Genomic DNA, 21775 nt, shown 5'->3' with positions numbered 1-21775 from the left:
AGCAGACATAAACAGAGCTGCAGAATGCTGATCTGGACTATACCACTTGAAGTCATTTAAACAATCCAGCGACTCAGTGACTTATGACACACTGACAGGTCCAGGTCTCTGTGTGACTTGATGACTCGAGTCACTAATGCAATATTGAAACAAAAGGAGAGATTCTTGTGTCCTTGTCAAGTATAAGCAGCCCATTTTAAGGCAGAAAGCACACTGTAATTTGATAAGTGACTGAGATGCACACACTGGTCAGTCCTTCCTCATTAAGGCAGTCACAGCTCCTTCTAATCCAGAATAACAGAGTCTGTTCAGTCTGCAATTACACAGAGATTAGGCCTGATTGACAAATTACTGCAAGTGACTGAGTGACCTCAGTGAGGGGAACGCGCATCCTTGACATCATTATCGGCAGCACGTTAATGACTCTGAATCACTACATTGTAGGGATTGACTGTGAGATTACAGCCGCACGCATCACCTCCACAGCACCGCTCTGCTCCCTCTCCAGCTCGGTCACTCATGATGAGCCGATAGGTTCCCTTATACTGCATCACCTGGCCCTGCAGCGCTTTTGATGTATTATTCATCTAGAGGCCGCCCTCTGAACATGGACAGAGGCAGATTTGAGGGGGTTCTATGGGTTTTTCGAAGGTTTGTCTGTATGCATGGCGAGCAGTGGGTGTGTTCATGAAAAAGAAAAAAAGGAGCTTGAGAAGCTTGTTCTGCTCTCTGCAGTCCTCACACCCCCACCTCGAGCACTAACTCCAACATGACTACTAGAAGCAATACCAACTGAATGCTAAACAAACCTGTCCATTGAATAATTGAGAATCTCAGGGCGGAGCAGCGTCCGATTAGCATACAGGCCTTGTGGACCTAATCTGCTCATTGGCAACAGCCGTTGCTTGGACATCTCTTTGTCACGGAAGACTTGGCTGTTTTGAAACGTGTCTTTAACAAAAGCAAATTTATTCATCACTGTCAGATAAGCAGGAATCTGAGATAATTTTGCACTATCTAAAAGTCAAACGGTGACCTACCCTCATCAAGCAGCACTTGGAAAAAAAAATAACTGCCAACCCATATCAGTAAACAAGCATCCTGCATATTTGGAGTCAAACATCCTTGTAGATTATCAAAGACACACTGGGGCCTATCTACACAATGATTTATCATGAATGGTAACAAGCTGGACTGCATAGAACAGGTCTGTTTCAGGGGTCCCTGCTGGTGTCTCCTCAGGTCGCTCTCCCCGGCTCCTCTTGGCTGTAGGCAGTAATCTTTAACCCCCTGTGTGTGCCCATCCGCTCCCCTTGCTCTCATTAGCACAGTTTCAGGGCCTGGGGAGCCCGCCTGCAGCTCCCCTCCCGCTCCCCTTCCCTCTCCTCAGCTGGAGTAATGAGCACATAATAAGTCTTACCCCCTTTCAGTAGCGGCACACCAGAGGGGCATATGGGCACCTGGCCCAGGGTTCAGGAAGACAAGGGCACTGCAGGTTTTTTACTTATTTATTTTTACATTTTATCCAATGGGTAGCATATGCGGTACCCTGTGTTTGAGAATCCCACTTCAGATCCCTTAGTTTTTTTCATTTAGGTAACTTAAACGCTGTTGTGCTACATGTGTACTCTACTTCTAAACAACATTGCACCCTTTGCTCAGTCTGAGTCAATCAGTCTGTCTACTTTTTTTTTGTTGTCTTGCTGAATATTGACCAATTCTTGCCTTCTTTTAGTAATAGTCAGTTCTTATTGCAACTGCCGCAAAACCAACAAGGTCAGGGGCAGGTCAGCAGTTATTCTCATAAAATATAACTAATAGGTTTTCATTGAGGCACAAACCAATGCTGGACTCCCATGAGCAAGCTCTGTGCACTTCACAAATTCCCATTGACAGCTCTCAAAGGGGACTTTGTCGAACGCGTCACAGCAATTATGGGATCCAGCAAATCAACCAAAGACTCAGCAAAGCCCATCTAGTCAGGATATGTGAGGTCAAGAGGCTGAGTCACAACGACTCCTTTTACTTTAGTGTAGTGACAGCGGCTTTCTGCTCCATGCACTGTTGAAAACGACTTCCTGAAGCCGAAAACAACCCCCCCGATAGCATCGACAGGTGAGATGCAAGATAGATGCTCCAGGCTTTGTGTTATCTCGTGTTTTCAATCCAGAGCACACATCCCTCAGTGAAGCCACAAACCAAACAGGTCTGTTGAGGTCCCGCATTATCTAACGGGAGTGAGACACCATGATGACTAGTTCACACCTGTGTGGGAAAGTTCAGGAATGGCAAGGAGGATAAATCTTGAGAGATTTATGAGGGAGAATGAGTTATTGTGGCGAGAACTCACAGACGCACAGGCTGTGAGGTTGGCCTGTGGCTGATGCAGGAACAGCGGTCAGAAGTTATACATACATAGTGAGAACGAGCAGGTTTTAAGTCCAGTGTGTAGCATCATTAATGTGAATAACCTGTAAATATAGAGATGGGCTGATTTATGAATGTGTATGACTCAGGTAGAAAATTAATTGGTTTACATGGTTCATCTGACAACTGGAATGCTCTTTAATGGCATAGTGCCTTAGGGGAAGATCTTATTAGTGCCACAATGTAAGAAAGAGTACACACATGGGGCCTCATTTATCAACCATTTATATGCTTACATCTGCGAGCCGGACCACATCCACGCAAGCCTTATTATTTAACAATTTTGGCATGAGTGTAAATTACCATCAGATTTCACATAAGGTCTCAGCACATGTATGCAAATCTGTTTGTGCAAATTTCAGGTGCAGCACAGCAAAATCTGACTAAGTCTGAAAATAATTATTAAACAAACCTCAGCTGTCATTTAAGCATAAGCAGACACACATTCAGAACAGATCAGAACCGATTATTTAAACGTATTAAATTAAATAAAAATGAATTTAAAAGCCCACATTATTACTGATACCACTTTATTTTAGCCTGTTCCCATTTTGCATTGCATTGGCATGGAGTGACAAATTCATTAACACCTGATCATGAAACAGGAATGCTTCATAAATTACACGCGAGTCTCGTCGTACGACCAAATGTGCGCTCACATTTGCACCCGTTTTCACTCAAGGTTGATAAATGAGGGCCATGGTGTGCACTTTTTTCCCCATTTAGGCTGTGAAATCTGTCTGAAAGATGTCAAATGTGTGCTCTCTGGCAAAGCGGTATGTTTCACTATATCCACATCTTTGTGTTAAGTGTTAAAATCCACTTACTAAATGCCCTGGTGTTGGTGAACGAGAGTCTTTTAATCCTGCAGATCCAGGAACGTCCAAAAGCGGCCATTTCATCTGCAGGTACTGTTGGGGAGAAACCGGAAAACAGAATTAAACAGATGGAAAGAAATACTACTACAGGATACACAAATGCATGTTAAGTTGGAAAATTTTTCTTAAATAGTAAAGGTGTTTAGACACATAAAATAACTGTAAAAGAAGTTGCACTATAAAAGAAAAGCAGGCAGTCCTTTTCCCCCTGTATGTGAAAGTGCTGTAAATGGTGTTAAACCCACAGAGAACTGCAGCAAACACCTGTATATGAGCCACATAACTGCTGGAGTCAGACAGAGAGTTCTGGCACAGGGCGAGCAGGGAAAGCCATGTGAACACAGCGGACTAGTGAAGAACTGTGAAATTGCCGTTTGTCAAGGAAAAACAAGCGGCCAGCTGTGGGCGCCCATCGCTGTGCGGGTGGGAAGAGACAGCTGGAAGGAAGACCATCTACACGGCAGCAAAAGGATGGGCAGGGCGCCACACACTGCATTCGTTTGGCCTTTTGACCTGATCTCAGCCTTTTACTTTTAGCCTCACTATTTTCCTCTTTTCCACACCTACAGACCACTTTAAGTAGACATGTAAGCTCATTTTCTGTCCGTTTGTGTATCTTGTCAAAAAAAAAAAAAAAGTTTCAACAAATGTTTGTCTGATCATTGCTGCTGCTGGTCCCTCGCCACAAGTTCTAGGAGAGGTTTCTGTGATTTACTGCACGACACAAGAAGCTGAAGCATTTATTTTTCCTTTTCTCTTTCGTCCTCTATCAGCAGGGATAGCATGAAGCCGGAGTTCCAAAAAGCAGCTAAACCATCTGGTTTGTGAATCAGTTTAAATACCGGATACAGCAGCTTGTCATGCATGTGGATTTTTCTCTCTGGTACAATTTCCAATTCATTAAACTGGTTTTGTTTTATAGATGCTGACTTGTTGAACAAACACAGAGAGGTTTTGTGGTTCATTATTTGCTTTGCCGTTGGGGCAATGGGGTTACAATTCCCATCAGCGATGACCGCTTGGAATCTACTGTTACATCTCCACATTGTGTACTATTGTTATTTACACAGCCTTGCAAATTATGAATTCCTCTGCGCAAGCAACTCGACTCCACCTATTGCAAACATCTGGTGAATGCTTAGAAAACGCTTTAAAAATTAACTACAAGAGGGAAGCATATGCAAAGCTTTGTCCGCTTTTCAGGGGTCGTTGCAGGATAAATGATGACAAACAAGCAAACTGGAGAAGTGATGCATTCAGGTTAGGATTTTTAAAGCTCCATTCATCACTCAAAGTTTGTAAGGAGGAAGGAAGCTTGGATGGCTGTGGGTTAAAAATGGAAAAGACATTATAGCAGAAGGGGAAAAGGGAGAGGAGGGGAAAAAAAACATTTTCAGGAGTGAGTTTGTCGGAGCAGGGAGAGGGTATTGTTTCCTGACAGCTGGGGTCCAACAGAGCACAGAGGCAGGGGGAAGGGGACCCTCTTTTCCCTTCGAAAAAGGGGAAATTCTTGGAGTTGACATCAGCCCTCTTCATTTTCACTATACTGCTCAAGGCTGAATCGTAGGTTCCAACTAATGGGCCCAAGTCCATACAACTGTCAGGAGGCAGTTGCTTTTAGAGGCTGCTCTAGCTCCCTATTGAAACTTTACTCTGCTGTGTGCATGGTGCCTAATGAATGCTACCCTCAGGAGAGAAAAAATCCAAAACAATGCAGTTTTCCCTGTCTAATCTATGTCAATCATGAGTCCTTCCACAAATGAAACAAGCGCTGTTGTGAGCGTTTGGTCCAGCCCGACCAGGCTCGCCCACCAAATCTATTCCTTATTTGACAGCCACCACCGGGACTGAGGTACATGCCCTCAGGCACTTTTCCCTGAGCACCTACTTCTCTTTTAATTGCCAGTGTGCTCTGTGTAGCAACTGTTCACGCAAGAACTGAAACACCTTGCTGGGTAATGCCAGCATCATGCTGTCACATTAGCTCGAGTCCACACTCGAGAAACACTGCTCACTCACTAAACACAAGAGAGGGAAAGGAAGGGAGGAAGGCTGGAAGTTAGAGTCTGTGAAAGGTTTTGGGGAACAAAAGGAGAGGAAGTCTGGATGATGCTGCTTAGCTAAAACTTTCTTAGTGCTGCACTGGGGATGGCATGAGAGCGGGCAAGTACGGTATAAGACTTTAAAAGAAGGAAGACTTACATTTACTTGTAGGAATGGAGCGTGTGTATTTGGGGGAAGTGTGGCTCTCACCTTCTGAGTTATAAATCTCTTGAAACATGAAGGAGAAACCAAGCAGATGCCCAACTCAAATGGTTTTGTTATTTTTCTTAATAATTCATTATTTTGTCTTCAACATTTCCCATTTTTGTTGAATAATTATTAAGAGAGTTGTTGGGCAACATCCATGCCAAAGTAAAAGAATTCTAAAGACGTGTGAGGCCAGCAAAAAGAATACAACTTGAATCGGACGTGTTGCTTTTCAGTAAATCAAGTAAATATGAGCCAATAAAAACAGATTTGAATCAATCGTGTAAATGGCGATGCCTTGGAGTACACATGTCCAACTCCAGGCCCGGGGGCCGTATCTGGCCCTTTAGACCAGGGGTTCTCAACTGGTCTCACCCTGGGACCCACATTTTGCCACGGTCATTAAATCACGACCCACTTTTTTTTTTAAGAATGCAACTAACTAAATTTAGTTTTTCAATAATAGCTGTTGAAAACACAAATATAAAATACCTTTTAAAACATAAATCTATAGATTTTCCTGTGCAACATGCATTTCACAGCATGCCTGCCAAAAGTAAAGTTTATTAAAAAATAAAAGGCATATTAAGTATGTATTTATTTTTGGCTAGCTTTCCATGACCCACTTTTGGGTCCCGACCCACCAGTTGAGAATCACTGCTTTAGACCATCCAATTTGGCCTGCAGGAGAAAGTTAAAATAGGCAGAAAAAAAAACATAAATTATTGTCTAAATTACCAAATAATTCAGTTTCAAATACACAAATTCAAAAAAACTCCACAATATTTGGAAGATCGCAATGTTCCCATGTTTTTTTTGTTTTTTTTTTCATATGACTGCTGTCATTTTAGATTTAAGATTATTTAAAGAATTCAATTTTCCTCATATTATTTCACATAATTTCCCCTAATCAAATAAAAATGGGTCACAAAATCAATGAAATTCAAAAGAGAAAATCCTGCTAGGACTGACAATGTCTGTCACTTATTGCATGGATATTGTTGGGGCCTTACATACTTCATTTATCATTCCTACGGGGTGAAAAGTACAAACTTGATGTTGAAATAGTTCTTTTTCTACCTAAAAATCTGTGGCCTACTTGAGATCAAACTACTTTATATTTGGCCCCTGAACTAAAATGAGCTTGACACCCCTGCCTTACAGTAAAGGTCTTATTCTATCTGAAAAAACACAAGACATATGTCGAGGGCTCATAGGATCTTCTTGGGAGCAGTGTGTCATGGTAACAACACGGGGACTGAGTACTGAAGAAAGTTTGCATCTGAAAAGAAGTTTATCTGGTCCATGTTTGCAGTTCTCTAATTGTCTTCCAGCCTACTTGCTGCCTCCAACACTCAGAATAGAAATCAGTATTTTGCTCCACTTTTAAAGAGCCCATATGCGACAAAGGTGGCAGTGATGCCATGACATTTTCTTTTTTCCTAACAGCTGCATTGGAGCCCTTCTGTTTTTTGAGAATACAACATATGGTTTGGGGCATTTGGCCTGCCAGAGCTGGATTCTAATTGTTACATTTCTCTCACTGAAGGTGGAAGATTTAGCCAAGAGTCTTTGTCATCTCTGAACCGAATGCTGCCACACTGCAGCCCGACATCAGAGCACCGAGGAGAGACAGATGTCTGGACATTTGCTGTCAAACTAAGTCAACGACACTGCCAAGGAGAGAAAAAACTTTTTAAACTTTGCAAGCGACCACAGAAACCAAAAAGTCAAACTGTTGCTAAAGGCAACAAAAAGTACAGCTTGGAAGAAGCAGACAATAAATTGGGTTAAACTGAAAAAAGCCTGGTCATGGGTATGGTTTAAAATGGTACTGGGTGATTGTGTCTGTCCTACTTCTGCATACTATACGCTAACAAAAAAGATTTGAACCAGTAGCTCAGCGTTGCAGGCCTTCTGCTTGTCAAATAGCTTCGCTCAACTTGTGTTGAATAGTGGAGCAGTAGGAATGCCTCCATGGATTGCCACAGCAGATAATGTCAATCACCCACTGTGTGGAGAACCCCTCCCCATTGTTTTCTTTTACCCCCCAACAGAAAACAAATGGGCCACACAGCTTGCTGTTTGGTTGAGGTGTTAATTACCGTCCCCAGTCCATATGAACAGCCACCTTAACAATAACTCCGCAGGGCCCCTTACACAACGATCCCGCCCCGCTTTGCTCTGCTGCCATCACCTGCTCATGCAGGGGTTTTGACACCTGAACCTGATCTATGCACAAAGCACAATTAAAAGCTTACAGGACAAAAAAGGTGTGATAAGGAGCCCCCGCCCTGTCTCTGAGTTTGCATTAAGCCTCATTGTTTGGCAACATTAGAGACAATTACTGTGACAATTCTTAGGCAACCCTTGGCAGCCATTGTGCTAATTAGTGTGTCATTGATGGGGAAACGACAGGCAGTTCAGCCGGTCTGACCGGCATCGTGCAAATGAGCCATTGGATGTTTACGGAATAGGGGATCACGTGCCGTTTCGCAACCTACCATGAAGAAAGGGAGGAAGTTATTAATTACAGCGAGAGCAAACATCCAAAGAGGAGAAAAAAAACTTGCTTGTGTGAGAAACCTCTTTCTGTCATTCAAACGAGAAATTTTTTTCATTTCTATAGTCTGATTTTTATTAAATATGCATAAACTTATTAGGACCAAAAACACTGCACATTTACACTGTGCAAAACCTGGAATAGTGCAGTGGGAATTACACACTGCTAATGGCTACCACATTTGAAGTGTCCATTAGCCCATAAAGGAATGAAGTTAAGTGACTATGACAGGGGCACTCCCTCAGTTTGCTGGGCTTCCATTGTGACCCGGCCGGTCGTCCCGCACTCTTATTCACAGCCGGTAGAAAAACTGGGTCAAAGGTCAGACATCCAGAGTGCTGTGGTTTCTATGGTGATGTGGCCTATTAAGGCCAGGCTCATTGGCCTCTTAACATGCTCTTGTACACAAAAGAACTATTAGTGCAAAGAGGGAGAGAGGGGTGGCAGCGCCAGGGAGGTCCTGGACAACATGGAGTAAAGTTTTCTCCAAGATTTTCCAAGATCGATGCTGCAGCTATCTACATGAAGCAAGGGGTGAATGATTTGTGTGACCATTAGTGAAGGATTGACATCAGCTTGTTTAATGTACAATAGTCCAGGCTAAATGTAAAGAAGAAAGATCACATTCGTGCAACAAGTCATCATCACCGTCATTATTTAGACTTTTTTCCAAATCGTATTAGGCATTAAACTCTATTGTAGGCCTGAACGAAAAATGGCATTTGCGATATTATCGCGATATAAAACACAATTTTTTTTTTCTTGTCCTGTCGTGTCCTGTCCTGTTAAGTTCAGAGTGTGTTTAAGAAGTGCAGTCCACATGTTTACATGTTTCATGAAATGTGAAGTTAGTTAGATATGTTGAAGAGGTAAAGCCACATATTTGTTTACTTTATTGTTGTAATCTGTGCTTTAAAAAAGTATATTTTATATTCATTTAAAGTTTAAATAAATCTGAAGTTGTTTATTATGAAACAGATTGACTTATTGCTTGCGTTCATTGAAAAATACATGACATTAAATGGCAATTTTGAGCAAAAAAAAAATCACAATTAGATTATTTTCCAAAATCGTTCAGCCCTACTCCATTGTTCCATATATCTTGACAGACATACATGTCCATATATCCACTAGGTAAATGTTTTTTATTGCAACCATGGCTCAGGTGGTACTGTATATCCTACTCAAGAGGTTGAGGGTTCAATTCCACAGCTATACCTGTCCATGTGTCAAACTGAACCCTAAACACACACTCAAAGCACGAGAGCCCTCCACCCCTTCACCCTACTGGTCAGCACTGGGTTCCCTCAGACATAAACGTTATCATGTTATTTATTAGACGTACACGTTACATTAGAATTTTATTTGTATGTTGTTGTAGCAGCACGATAAAGAACGAGCCTAAAAACAAGGCTCACACTTGTATGACTGTTGGTATTTTAGATCCACTATAACAATAAGCAGCACTCACTAATGTTCAGTTTTATTGTAAAGGGGGGGGGGCACAGTAAGGGGGGGTCTCACACTAGCCAAACAATCCAAATGTATCTTAAAACGTGCCTAGGCCTGCCACGGATTGCTTGTGGAGTGCGCCCTAACTTGCTGAATCATAGATCATTGCTTTGCATGAACCTCTGTCAACATTGGAATGGATGAATGTTGCTGATTTTGTAAAGCACATTGGAACTAATATTATTAAAAGGCTATACATAAATCAAGTCCATTTTATTTCTTCACCAGTTTTGTTTGTTTTAATAGAATAAAAGTACATAGCGTTCTTTTTTTCTTCTTCCAGGGATTAGTCAAAGGCTTAACAGGTGGGGTATATATTAAAATGTAACAAATATACATTGTAGCTCACTGATTGGTCTTGTCATTGCATCATTAGTGTACCTGTATGTGTAGCATGTCAACAGCATAATCAAATGATAATTGTCATTGACAATAAGCAAAATGACTGGGATTGCAGCAGTTATTTGTCCCCCCAAAATTACTAAATGTTATTGAATGTGATATGTGGAAAATAACCCCTCAAAAATTAAGTATATCATTGTAGAATAGAATAAAAAAATCTAATATAGAACAGGGCAGAGGCCGTACTACTTAATGGGGGGAAAGAAGTATTTACTGTTGCAATAAAACAGCATTAAGTGAACACATGGCCAAGACAAACTTTCCAACAATGCTTAGTGAACATCCCACTGAGTGAGCACCAACTTTAACAGGCATTAGCATTTCTGCAACTCAAGCAGTTATGAGGTCCCCCCCCCCCCTCCCCCTCCTCTCTTTCTGTCTTTCTTTCTTTGGCATGACAAGATGGAAAGTTATAGCATCCCATATCCAATAGAGCTGGTAAGGGGTGTTTTTTTAAAAAAAAAAATGAAGGCTGCAATTGTTTTCTTTCTTCAGGTAATTTTAATCAGCCTGTTTAAGCAAAGTGAGGTTTTGTGTTTGGAAGAAGTGGGTAATTTTTGTGACGGTGCACAACAGCAGGTCACATAAACTACACTGTGTAATTAGGCACAGCAGAAAATAATCACGCATCTGGTACGAGCACGGCCTTCTCATAAAGACAGAAAGTAGGGTGCGAAGCTATTCTAGTCAATTATGTGAAGTCAGTTATGTGGTTTCCAGTACCTTAGAGATCTGCTTTCAATTGTCACAAACTGCTTCCCCTAATGTCAGTGTGATCTGATGTCAAGGCAGGGAACACATCCGAGTCAAAAATACCATCTAGTTCCATTTTGTGATCGTTTTCCCAGTCTCAGAGGAAGACGTTTTGTTTTTTTTACTGTTTGAGGAGTAGCCTCATTTCATTGAAATTCACAGCTGTAAACACCAGTATAATTAACTCCAGAACATGAGGTGGTTACCAGCGGTGGGTTAAATGCTTACAGTAAACTTGGAAATCAATTGTGTGTGTGTGTGTGTGTGTGTGTGTGTGTGTGTGTGTGTGTGTGTGTGTGTGTGTGTGTGTGTGTGTGTGTGTGTGTGTGTGTGTGCGCGTCAAGTCTACGCCATGACATACAAGTGAGACTTGGAATTTTTCTTTTATGACCAAACACAAATTGAGACAGCATGAGCTACAGAAATAATTCAGTGTCTTCATGCCAAGGCTTTTTAGGGGGCAATAATAAGCCCAGCATGCACCTTGTCATGCTGCACAGTAGAGCTGGGCAATATATCGAGTTACAAGATATATCGAGTTTTCTATTTTGCCGATATAGAAAAATAACAGTATCGCCTATATCAAGATATATCTGTATTTTTTTAGCTTGTTTTTTATTTATACTATACTATATACTATTATTTTATTCACATAGTACAAAGCACATCATATAAGTATTTAATATGATTCATAGAGCACAGTCAAACAGTGTCCTTTACAATTTTTCCATATTTTGCAGATAAATATTTTACAGCTTATTTTGTATTAAAATACTCGTTTTAGGAGTCACAACAGCATGAAAACAAGCCACACTACAGAACTCACTCACACGTGCTGTCCCTCATAACAGAAAAAGCCAAAAGTGGCTCATATTGTGCAGTTTTTTGTTAATAAATGTGCCTGTGTGGCATTTTTCATCAGCAATTTTAACCCAGAATTATCTTTCTTGTAAGACTACTTCAAAATATTGAGATTAATATTGTATATCGCCACTTTGAGAAAAAATATCCAGATATAAGTTTTGGTCCCTATCGCCCAGCTCTAATGCACAGAGCAAATGCCACATCAGGAAAACGGAAAACCAGAATTTTTCTCTCGTAATTTTTCCAGAAACTGCAGATAAATATTTACCCCCACCCACTAAGAGTAAACTTGAGTATGCTCGCTAAAAGTGTGCCTTTTTTCCCCTCTCCTTTTTTTTGGACAGGGCACAGTGGCAGATTGTTCCTTGGTGTCTTTTTCATCTTTTAAAGTATTAAAAAAAAACTTCCTGTAAGCGACTGACAGTGGCAGGAGAAGCAACAACGGGAAAAAGTTGAGCTTTTTTTTTTTTTAAAGAAGGGTGGGCAAAAGTGGGCGTCACCAAGAGAGCGAGAGAGAGAGAGGCTAAATTAAACACATTTGTTTCTGCTCTCACATACCACAAGTCTTATGAAAACAGAGGGCTGATTGTGTTCACTCTGCAAGTCCACCCCCTCCCTCTGCTCTGTCTCTTCACCACCACCCAGTTCCACTCCCCCAACCCCCTGTCCTGAGAAGCAGAGGCAGCAGCCCCCCCAACCCCCTCCCACACACACTCACTCACAGCTGCCTGCAGATGCCTCCTGTGTTTGCTCTCCAAGAGCAAAGGCGCAAATCTCCAGACCTCTCGGACTTGTGGGCCCTGCCTCATCTCAGTTTTTACTACCTGACATCCCTATCACCCCACTGCTAACTCACTCTGTCTCCGCCTGCTTAAACACACACACAGACACCCTCTCTCATATGCCACAGGTATGTTTCAGCACTGGCTCCTGTCACTGGGTGACACAGAGGCCCACTGTTGGCAATGAAGCCCACAACATTTATAAATACTAGCCAAACTTAAGTTAAAAATTAAGAAAATTTGATGAAATCAAAGCCAAACCTGCAGCGATGAAACTTATTTTTTGTAAAGCATGATAGTGAATAGAGTTAAGAGTCAACAGACATTTTTCTAAAACGGGGACTGACATTCACAACGCATGACACAGCACAAAAAGAAAAACCACCATGACATCCCCCAGGATTAGTTACGCGTATTGTCAGCAGACTTTGGGGAGGTCTGGAAGGTTGCCAACACATTTTATACCTGAAACACTTGTAAAAGTCATTTCCTCGATATCCACAGGCTTCATTTTCATCAAGCTGTGCACGGTGATATTGGAAGCTAAATCGTGAACTGAAGTCATGCTTTGAGCAGTAAATTAATTCCCATGTAAGGCTCTGCTTACATGTCTAAAACTTAGTCAAGAATAAATGTGTCCTTCAGGCTAGTGTTATAGGGCTGAGAGGGGAAAAAGGGAATCAAAAAGCAGGATCATGAGGTCCCGTACCGTTTTCAGGTTCATCTGGTTTCTAGAAAGTAAAACAATAATAGATAATTACTAATCTTTAAAAAAAAAAAAAAAGTCTTTGTTAAGACAATCAGTTTTACACTTTTTAAGAATGAACATAGACCATGTCCAGGAGGAATGATGTGAATATATATGCACGTACAGGTTTCTTTTTCTTATAAAGTCTCCTTTCTAAGACATTAACCAGGCCACTGAGATCTCAAGGCTGGATATACTATTTTAAACAAGGCATACAGCTGCTGCTATCTTTCAGTTTCAATGGTACCTAATAAGAATGGCTAGGTGATTACGATCAGGGGCTGCTGTAAATATCAAATTCCCGGGGACAGAGTTTAGGAGAGGCCCCTTTACAATTACACAGTATTCAGGAATGCAGAGCATGGAGCGCAAGAAACATGGAGTCTAAGACAAAATGCACCCCATCCCACTTTTACAGTAAAGGAAAAAAAGGTTTTACGTGCAGCTTGGCATGAAGTCGAAAACTTTATGTTTTGTTCATCGTCGAGACTTGTTCCTACGAGTCCTGATAGTGTGCGACAGTGCAACCGACTGCGGCTCAATGCAAACTTCTGCAAACAATTAAATGTTAACCCATGAACTGTAAGCTGCACAGAGAGAGAGAGAGGGAGAGCAAGGGAAGGAGAGAGAAAGAAAGAAGGAAATGGTGCAGGGAGGGAGGGAGTGTGACTGGAGAAAAAGAGGGGTGCTTGTGCACAATTACAGCAGGGATTTATGGCCTGAGAAACAATTTATAAATCACAGCGCCTGAGCTAATGTGCTCCAGATTGTTCTCCATGCAGCTGCAATTTTGGTCTGCGTGAAACGGCATAATAAACCTGGCTGGAGGACATGTTTAGGTGGTGGTGGGGCAGGGAGAGAAGTCGAGATAGTGGGTGGGGGCTTAAAGTTTTGGGGGTTTGGAACAAAGAAACTACTTTTTTTTTTTTTTTTTTCACAACCTGTGTGAACATTTTGCTGGAGGTGCAAGTTTTGGTATTTAGGAAAGGTCATGGGACGCAACCAGTACGAAACTTTAATTAACAACAGAAGTTTAAAGAAAACAAACTGATATTTCTTACTAAAACATTTCACTGTAAGCAGAGCTTCAAATTCTAACCAGTTACGCATTGTCACGATGAAACTGAATATTCTTATAATTCCACTCTGAACACGAGGAGTCAAAAATAATCCCGCGTTATAACGGGTTAAGACAAATGGTGCAAACTGATCCCTGCATTGTGGCTGCAGGCCCATTTAGAAGACGGGATCGGATGTGTTGAGGGGAAGCCTGGGCTTTTGTGGCCACTCAGCCAACTGGCCCTGAACCTTGACCTCTAACCCTTCACCCAGGGCTGGGAGGGGGTGGGGGCCAAACAAAGCTGTGAGTGACAACTGAAACTAGACACTCTGTGGAGAGAGAGTGTCTGGACAGGACTCGAATAACCCCATTAACTCTACGGAAAAGATTTATGGCTATTTATTCTCCCACTAAAAATGTTGATGCTGAAGAGTCCAACAGATCTGTCAAAAAATAGTTGGGCAATTAGAGGTGCGCACCCAGTTATGTTTTGTTTACTTACCAATTTATTCAATTCATACAGAGGTGGAAAGGGTGTGTAATCTTCTGTAATTAGCAGCACACACACACCAACACACAACAGCAAGTCTGAAGAAAATTCAAATCTGACAAATCTGAAGAACACAAGTTTTCTTTTTCAACAACTTTTCACTGATGCCCCTTTTCCAGTAATTCTGATGACATTTTTAACACAATCGATTACGTAAACACACTTCTTGCATCAGAGCACTGGGGGTTGGCAAGGAGGAAAGTCGGCGCTAAATGTGCTGCCTTGAATGCGAGTCTCCGTCGTCACAACGCCTGAAAGCCACTGTAGTATTTAAATCAGCCGAGGAGGGAGGAAGATTGGGCCAAGCATTCTGTAGCTCAGCTGTGAGGCTCTAAGCCGTTGCCCTGGGGTCTTTGTCCTGCCTTTCAGGGCAAGTCTGAGGTAGTCAAAGAGCCCATTCATGACTGGCGCTCCCCCTGCCAACACACCCATACAGCCCCAGTCAAGTCAGCCGAGAGCTATAGAGCCTTCCCATTTCACACGAGAATCAGACCTGCCCCTAAAGCCTGCTTCAGGGATTTCCAATGGCCAGCCCCTGCAGCCCATGTACAAATCAAACAAAAGGACTCCTTGGCCTACTCCATGTCACATAGGGCTGATTAGATCTTTTTTTTTTTTCTCGTAATGTAGCTACTCTGAACTTGACGCAAGTAAGTCAGGCAAATTTGTAGGGATTTGGTATCCAGCCATGTGAATGAATGTAGGATTATTCCAGGAGGTGTTGATGTGCAGGCAAACTTAGCTAAACCAAGCATCACCTCTCCTCGGTACACATTTCTCTACAAAGTGCGTCAATCTGACAGAATCAAATGATGAGATCTCAGAACAAAGAAGCTTAATCATGCTGATTATCTGAGGACAGGCGCAAGGGGAATCCCCCTATAACTAAAGACTCTCTGCTATCTGCTAAGCACAAGGCTATTTATCAGTAATTACTCGTAACTAATCAAGTTCATTACCTCAAAATATTAAATTGAGCAGATATGGTCAGGAAGGAGTGATATCCTCAGAGGCAATGTGAAAGTCTCAGGTTTTCTGCCATTCATTCCAACAGGATCCACATGTTTGTTCTGAGATAAGGAGGCTACACATTTTAGATGACTTGTTGCCTTTACTCCGGTTTAATCCAATTTGATGCCCTGCAGAACATTGTGACTTCTTAATGAGTACAATTGGTCTAGAAGGGCCACACAGAGGTTAAGAGCGTGATCATAGCGGCGATTCCTAGTTTTAACCCCTCTAGGATTGTTATGTACTGAATGTCCGTTTTGTTTTGGCTAATGCGAACACGTAAACACAGTCTGGAGCGTATCAGGCTTCTGACAGAGGGCTGACTGCATGCTACAGTGCACGTAAAAAAACAATAACAAGGTTTGTTTAGGGCAGACAATACAGCTAAGTTTTCCCTGAAGTGATTGAGTCACTGACATGCTTTACCTTCACCCTGTTCTTCTTCCTGATTTTTAATGCTGAAAATCATATCCACCCTGCATAATCCGAGTTATACTGCATCAAAAACAAGCAGCTCTGTAACTCACAGGGTTTTCCCTCTCACTTTGGAGCCAATCGAAATGTGAAAATGAACGCAAATCAAGGTGTTAAAATGATCAGCTGTTGTATGTTCGTTTGGCCAGAGTCTAAGACTATGTAAAAAAGTTTTTACCAGCATAAAGACAAGCAGCATAATCTCTTGAGCAAACTCTACTTTAGTATTTCTGTTATTCACCAAATAGACATTTTTTACACTTTTTTTAAAATTAGTTTTCGACAAATCATTCTTGCTTTTGATGTTTGTAATCTGATTTGAAGTCCACATTCAGTGTTTCAATCAAGCAAACCACTGTAATTTATCTAGAAAAGGAGAAAATTGTTTGGCTTTTTATGATTAAAATAAATGACAGAAATGAAAGTAGTTGAAACACAAAGACATAGTCATCAACATCCCCCGCCAGAATGGTTGTCATTATAACTCACAACCTTTTCCTAAATGTCCTAAATCTAAGAACATAGATGTATACATTAAAAAATATTATCACATCAGAATATAAAATGACTAAATGTCTTAAAATGTTTCTAAGAAAAGCTGTCCCCTTTGAAGACACCTCGAAGAGAGGTATGTTTGTACGTTGCATTTCCGGAAACAAGACTTCGACGTGTCGTGTATGAACGTACAATGTGAGCAGTCAGATCGTGTCAGAGTGTCGGTCCGTATAGTGTGAGAACATGCATCGTGAGCTGCGCACATTCGGGCTCCGCACTTGAGTCACACAGTTTGAGCTAGGGCTGAGCACGAAGATTAAAAAAAAATCGCACAGTGTATCCCAGCCTTTAGAAAAGCTGTCCCCTTTGAGGATACTTCGAACAGAGTAAAGAAAATCCGAACAAGGGCAATAACTCCGGAAAAAATTATTGCGCCCTTCTCATTTTCTAACTCCATCAAGGTATTGATACCTTGAAGCCACACACCGAATTTGGTCATCCTATCTTAAACAGTTTCTGAGAAAAGACTGTTGCACTGGACAGGTTTTCTAATGTTAGAGGAGAAACAAAGTCTGTTATGATGCATCTGCTCAGTTTTGAAAATAATCTTTGGGGGTTTTTTTTCTGGACTTCATCTTTTAAGTCTCCTCTTCCCCTGGTGTATTGAGGCTGTAGTAAGCATGGAAAATTCTTAATGGCTCCCTTTGAGATTTACGTTGTCAAACATACGATCCGGGACATTTAGTACTTGGTTTTAGAGGCAGAGCAAACTTCAGAATGCAGATGGCCCATTAGTCACATCAGATATATCAGTATATGGCTGAGGGTTTAGATCAGAGATGGACAACTTTTAACACAGTGGGGGCCACAAAAACGTGATCGTCTTATCCAGGGGCCAAATTATTAACATTCACGTTATTATTTAGAAAAATGATCAATCTGAGCATTAATACAGGAAAGAACAAAGGGTTTGTGGAATTTTGTTGTCATTTTGTGTAGTTTTGGAGTCACTGTGTGTATTTTTTAAAGATGTTTTGTATATAATTTGTCATGTGTGTATTTTTTGAGTAATTGTGTGTATGGTGTTGTGCATAATTTATTATTTTGTGTATTTCTGTTATCGTTTTGTCTATTTCTTGTAGGGCTGCACGATTATGGCCAAGATGATTATCATGATTATTTTGATTAATATTGTAATCACGATTATAATCAAAATTATTTATCATATTAAAAGAAATCTGTTTTTATAGCACTACTTTTAAACAAACCATATGTGTACAGTTTGGAGTGTAAATGTAAGCTTTAAAATTGAATTATAATAAAAAAATATTTTTAAAAATTAGCCCAAGAATTTGAAATGAACCAAAAGCTAACTGAATAAATACACTATTACAGAGTGTAGAGCCGTATATTAAATGCTGACGATCAGGTTAATTTAATCATGGCAACTAAAATTGTGATCACAATTAAAATTTGATTAATCGTTATGTGTATTTTTCTTGTCATCTCGTGTGTTTTTTTGGAGTAATTCTGATTATTTTAGCTGTATTTTGTTGTCCTTTTATGTATTGTTCCGTCATTTCTTGAGTTTGTGCATTTACTTTGGGGGCCATATAAAATTAGTCCAAGGGCCACTTGTGGTCCCCGGGCTGCCAGTTGCCCATGCCTTGTTTAAATAGCGTGGGTTTAAATATTCAATATATGTAGGTTAGAGGAAATGCTCATGCTCTTGCCTAAACCATAAATAAATATAGACGTGCGCTTTGATTCATAATACCTGGCATGACATAAGGTTAGACCACTCGTCCAAATGTGTGTCTGCAAGTGTTGGGTCACACGTGGATGCAGGTGCAATGCGTTAACGTGACGGCTCCGTCGAGGGACATGAGACATGTCAGTGGTCCGAAATTTGCTCCTCCACCGCAGGAACGAACTGGGTGGGAAGCAACAGAGCTGATTTATCACCTCAGCGACGAGAACAGCTGCTGAGCTCACTGTCAACTAACCTCATCCTGGAAGGCTATCCATCCACTTCCTAATTTAGTATGACCATTACAACCTCACCGATACGACACTTGTACCGTGTGACGCGGCCCTTAACGGGCTCTGTGCAGAAAGAGCCGCTCTGCCGCTTGTATGTGAACTCAAGCAAGGCCTGATGTAAATTATAGTTGTGCTGATGCTACATGTGCGTGATCTGATATCCTCCTGCTGCCTGTTGATCAGGCTGAGGGCTGTAGTGGAATGGCAGAGCGCGCCGGTCCACTCAAGAGAAGCTGCTCTCTGTGGGAGACTGAATCCCTCAGATAAGTGAGAGCCTCAAGGTCTGGAAAGCGGCCCACCTCGGGATAACAGGCAAAAAGGAATAGCAGCACCCGTATCTGTCCCAGTTTTATGCTCCCACCACCACATCTCATCAACAATCTCCTTCTGCTCTCCCTCTCCTGCTGCCTGCAGAGCTTAAACTGAAAACAGCTGCCTGGAATGCCAGACTGATGAAACCCTGTTTAGAGTTTTTTCCCCCTCTTCTTCTTCCTGCTGTACAATCATGTTTTATTAGCATGGAGCGAAGCATTTAAGGTATTATTATAGAGAAAAAGGTGGTTCTTTTCTGTTTAAACAGTAGTGGTTATTATGGTTGGCCTATTCTCTAAGTTGTGGATCCTTCAACAGAATTTAAAACTACCAAATGTTTGCTATTATTTCACATTGATAACTGAACGAGTGGATTTCTTTAAAAAGTTTATTTGCTGACATTTTATGAGCCAGAAATATTTTCAAACGGTCACTTTCTAATTTTAACTGGACTACTAAAGTTTATTAAAAAGTATTTTGATCTGTTTTTTTGTTTTTTTATTTAAACAATATAAAATCATAAAACCCGCTTTATTTACATTTATTTTATTGAGTTAAAGGTAACGTTAAAAAGTTTGATATTCATTTGTGAAAGGTGAGGTGCTAAATGAGGTGAAAACTCATAATTATTTTTTTTATTGTAGTTTGACTTGAGACACAAAATCATTATAATATACTCACAAATTGAGATAATAGGCAACAACACGTGTGTCATGTTTGAAATTAGGGAAACTTTTACTGCTTTAGGTTTTTTCCCCTCCTTAGAAAGTAATGACCCACCCCTTCTGACCAGCACAAGGAGCCAATGTTAGCAGCAAAGCCTGCGCTGATGATCATAAAAACCTCATTTTCCTCAACCTCTAAACTTTTTCTCCCTAGTTTTCTGATCTGAAAAATTTAAACTGTAATGGCAAGACGTTACGTATAGGGCTGGTGAATTACAGAAAAACTAATTATCACAATTATTTTAGTCATAATGGAACTGGCGATTATTTGTCAAGCAAAAAGCTATTTCTTTTTTTTAAATATATTATAAAATAAAGTATTTTCACTTTTGCACAAATCAAAATGTAAAAAGAAAAAGCAAACGTATATTTGAAAGCAATTAAATAAAAATCTGCAAAGTATTAATTAAAATGTTATTTTTGTAATTGTGATCGAGTGTAATAATTGAAATCACAATGGAATTTTAATTATATGCACACTGCACGGCCTTAGTAAGACGATTAGTGAGTTGTGAGTGACAGACAGCAGTGCTTGTTCCTGCACTGACCACCCACCTGAAGGACTGCAATTGTTCTGGACTTTTAGAAATGAATAGTGATGCAAAGAAAGGACATGCGTGAACATGACTGGCAGGCTTCCACAGATTAAGGGCTTAAACTAACACCTATGGGACTCAAAACAAACCTATCAAAATAGCTTAAAAAAACCCAAAACTTTTTACAAGATATTTACTAAAGTTAAAACATCTCTTCTTGAAAATGTTATCGTACCGTGTAAGCTCTGTCCAAACACGGCGTATTTGAAAAACATATAAATTAATTAAAAAAAACATTTGCGCACATATTCGGCGTAGCACATCAAAGGGACTTGTTGATGTCGCTGAACACGGGAAGCCTATGGCTGGAGAGGGGAGATGTTGGTTATCCTTTCCTCAAAGTGGTGCGGAGCTGCTCCTGATGGGCCCAGAGCGCGAGAAAGCCAGGGAACGCTATAAACAGAATTCCTAATGTCAGGCGGGCGAGTGTGTGGGGTTAGCTGGGGAACTAGCGGGAGATGGGGTATGAGCGAGCAGGAGGAACTGAAGCCAGCTCGTGTGCTCCGCAGAGACTGGTGAGGGAAGCAGACCAGGACTGACACCATTTCACATAGTACTCAGTCCAACAGATGACGTACGATCACATGAAAGGGAAAAAACAACCCATGAGCCACTGGATATGATCACAAATAAAACCTGGGCTAATTCATTCCTTACTTGTTTATGAGGGATTTGTCCTTGCTCACATTGCTGTGGTCACTTAAGCCCTGCCGTAATAAACAGCTACTGGTTTCCATAGAACTATTTGGACAAGATGTTGAGCCCTCTACGATGAAATTTGAACCGAGGGACGTCACACTCAGATCTGCGGAATCAATTTGAGCCTATTTTTACCATTTCTAATGGATGCGCAGTGCTCAAAATAACCAATAACATCAGCTGATTTTTAAAGACAGCGGTGGTGAACTGAGTGATGACGATGGCAGCATTAGCAGCTACGCTCAGGCCAGAACAGTCGATAAGCGAATGGTCTGGCACTGAGATTGAGCAAAAAGATCATCTTGACAACCTCATTTGAAACTATTCATTCCAATTCCACTCATATTGAATATAAACCTTTTTAAAACTCTTATAGTTGAATTCCTTTAAGCCCAAGAAGATAATTTATTAGGGCTGGGCGATATGTCTGGAAAATATATCATGATTAGAGCTGGACCAAAAATTTTGCTCAGAATTCTGTGAAAAAACCACTGAAGAGCATAATGAGTGATAACACACATTTTAAAGAATCTCATTTTGTAAATAAGTGGAAAGAAACAGTATTTAGTGCCTCCTGAATAGATGTATTTGATAGTTTTTAATCATTTAAATCATCTCCCTCCTAACCAAG

At 40.9% G+C, this 21775-nt stretch overlaps 1 protein-coding gene across 2 annotated transcripts in view; it reads right to left on the bottom strand.

Moving 5' to 3' along the window:
* The window catches only part of tcf7l1b (transcription factor 7 like 1b), a 44887-nt gene that overhangs the window by 15401 nt on the left and 7711 nt on the right, over window positions 1–21775 (bottom strand). For both annotated transcript variants that reach the window (XM_028457182.1, XM_028457183.1), the window contains exon 4: window positions 3255–3338. In XM_028457182.1, the coding sequence (XP_028312983.1) occupies window positions 3255–3338 (84 nt within the window). The remainder of the gene's footprint in view (window positions 1–3254; window positions 3339–21775) is intronic.

The sequence above is a fragment of the Gouania willdenowi genome, chromosome 9, assembly GCF_900634775.1.
Source record: "Gouania willdenowi chromosome 9, fGouWil2.1, whole genome shotgun sequence".
In the NCBI taxonomy this organism is placed as follows: Eukaryota; Metazoa; Chordata; class Actinopteri; order Blenniiformes; family Gobiesocidae; genus Gouania; species Gouania willdenowi.
The sequence above is the reverse complement of the archived record's forward strand: the minus strand, read 5'-3'. Positions and strand labels throughout refer to the sequence as shown.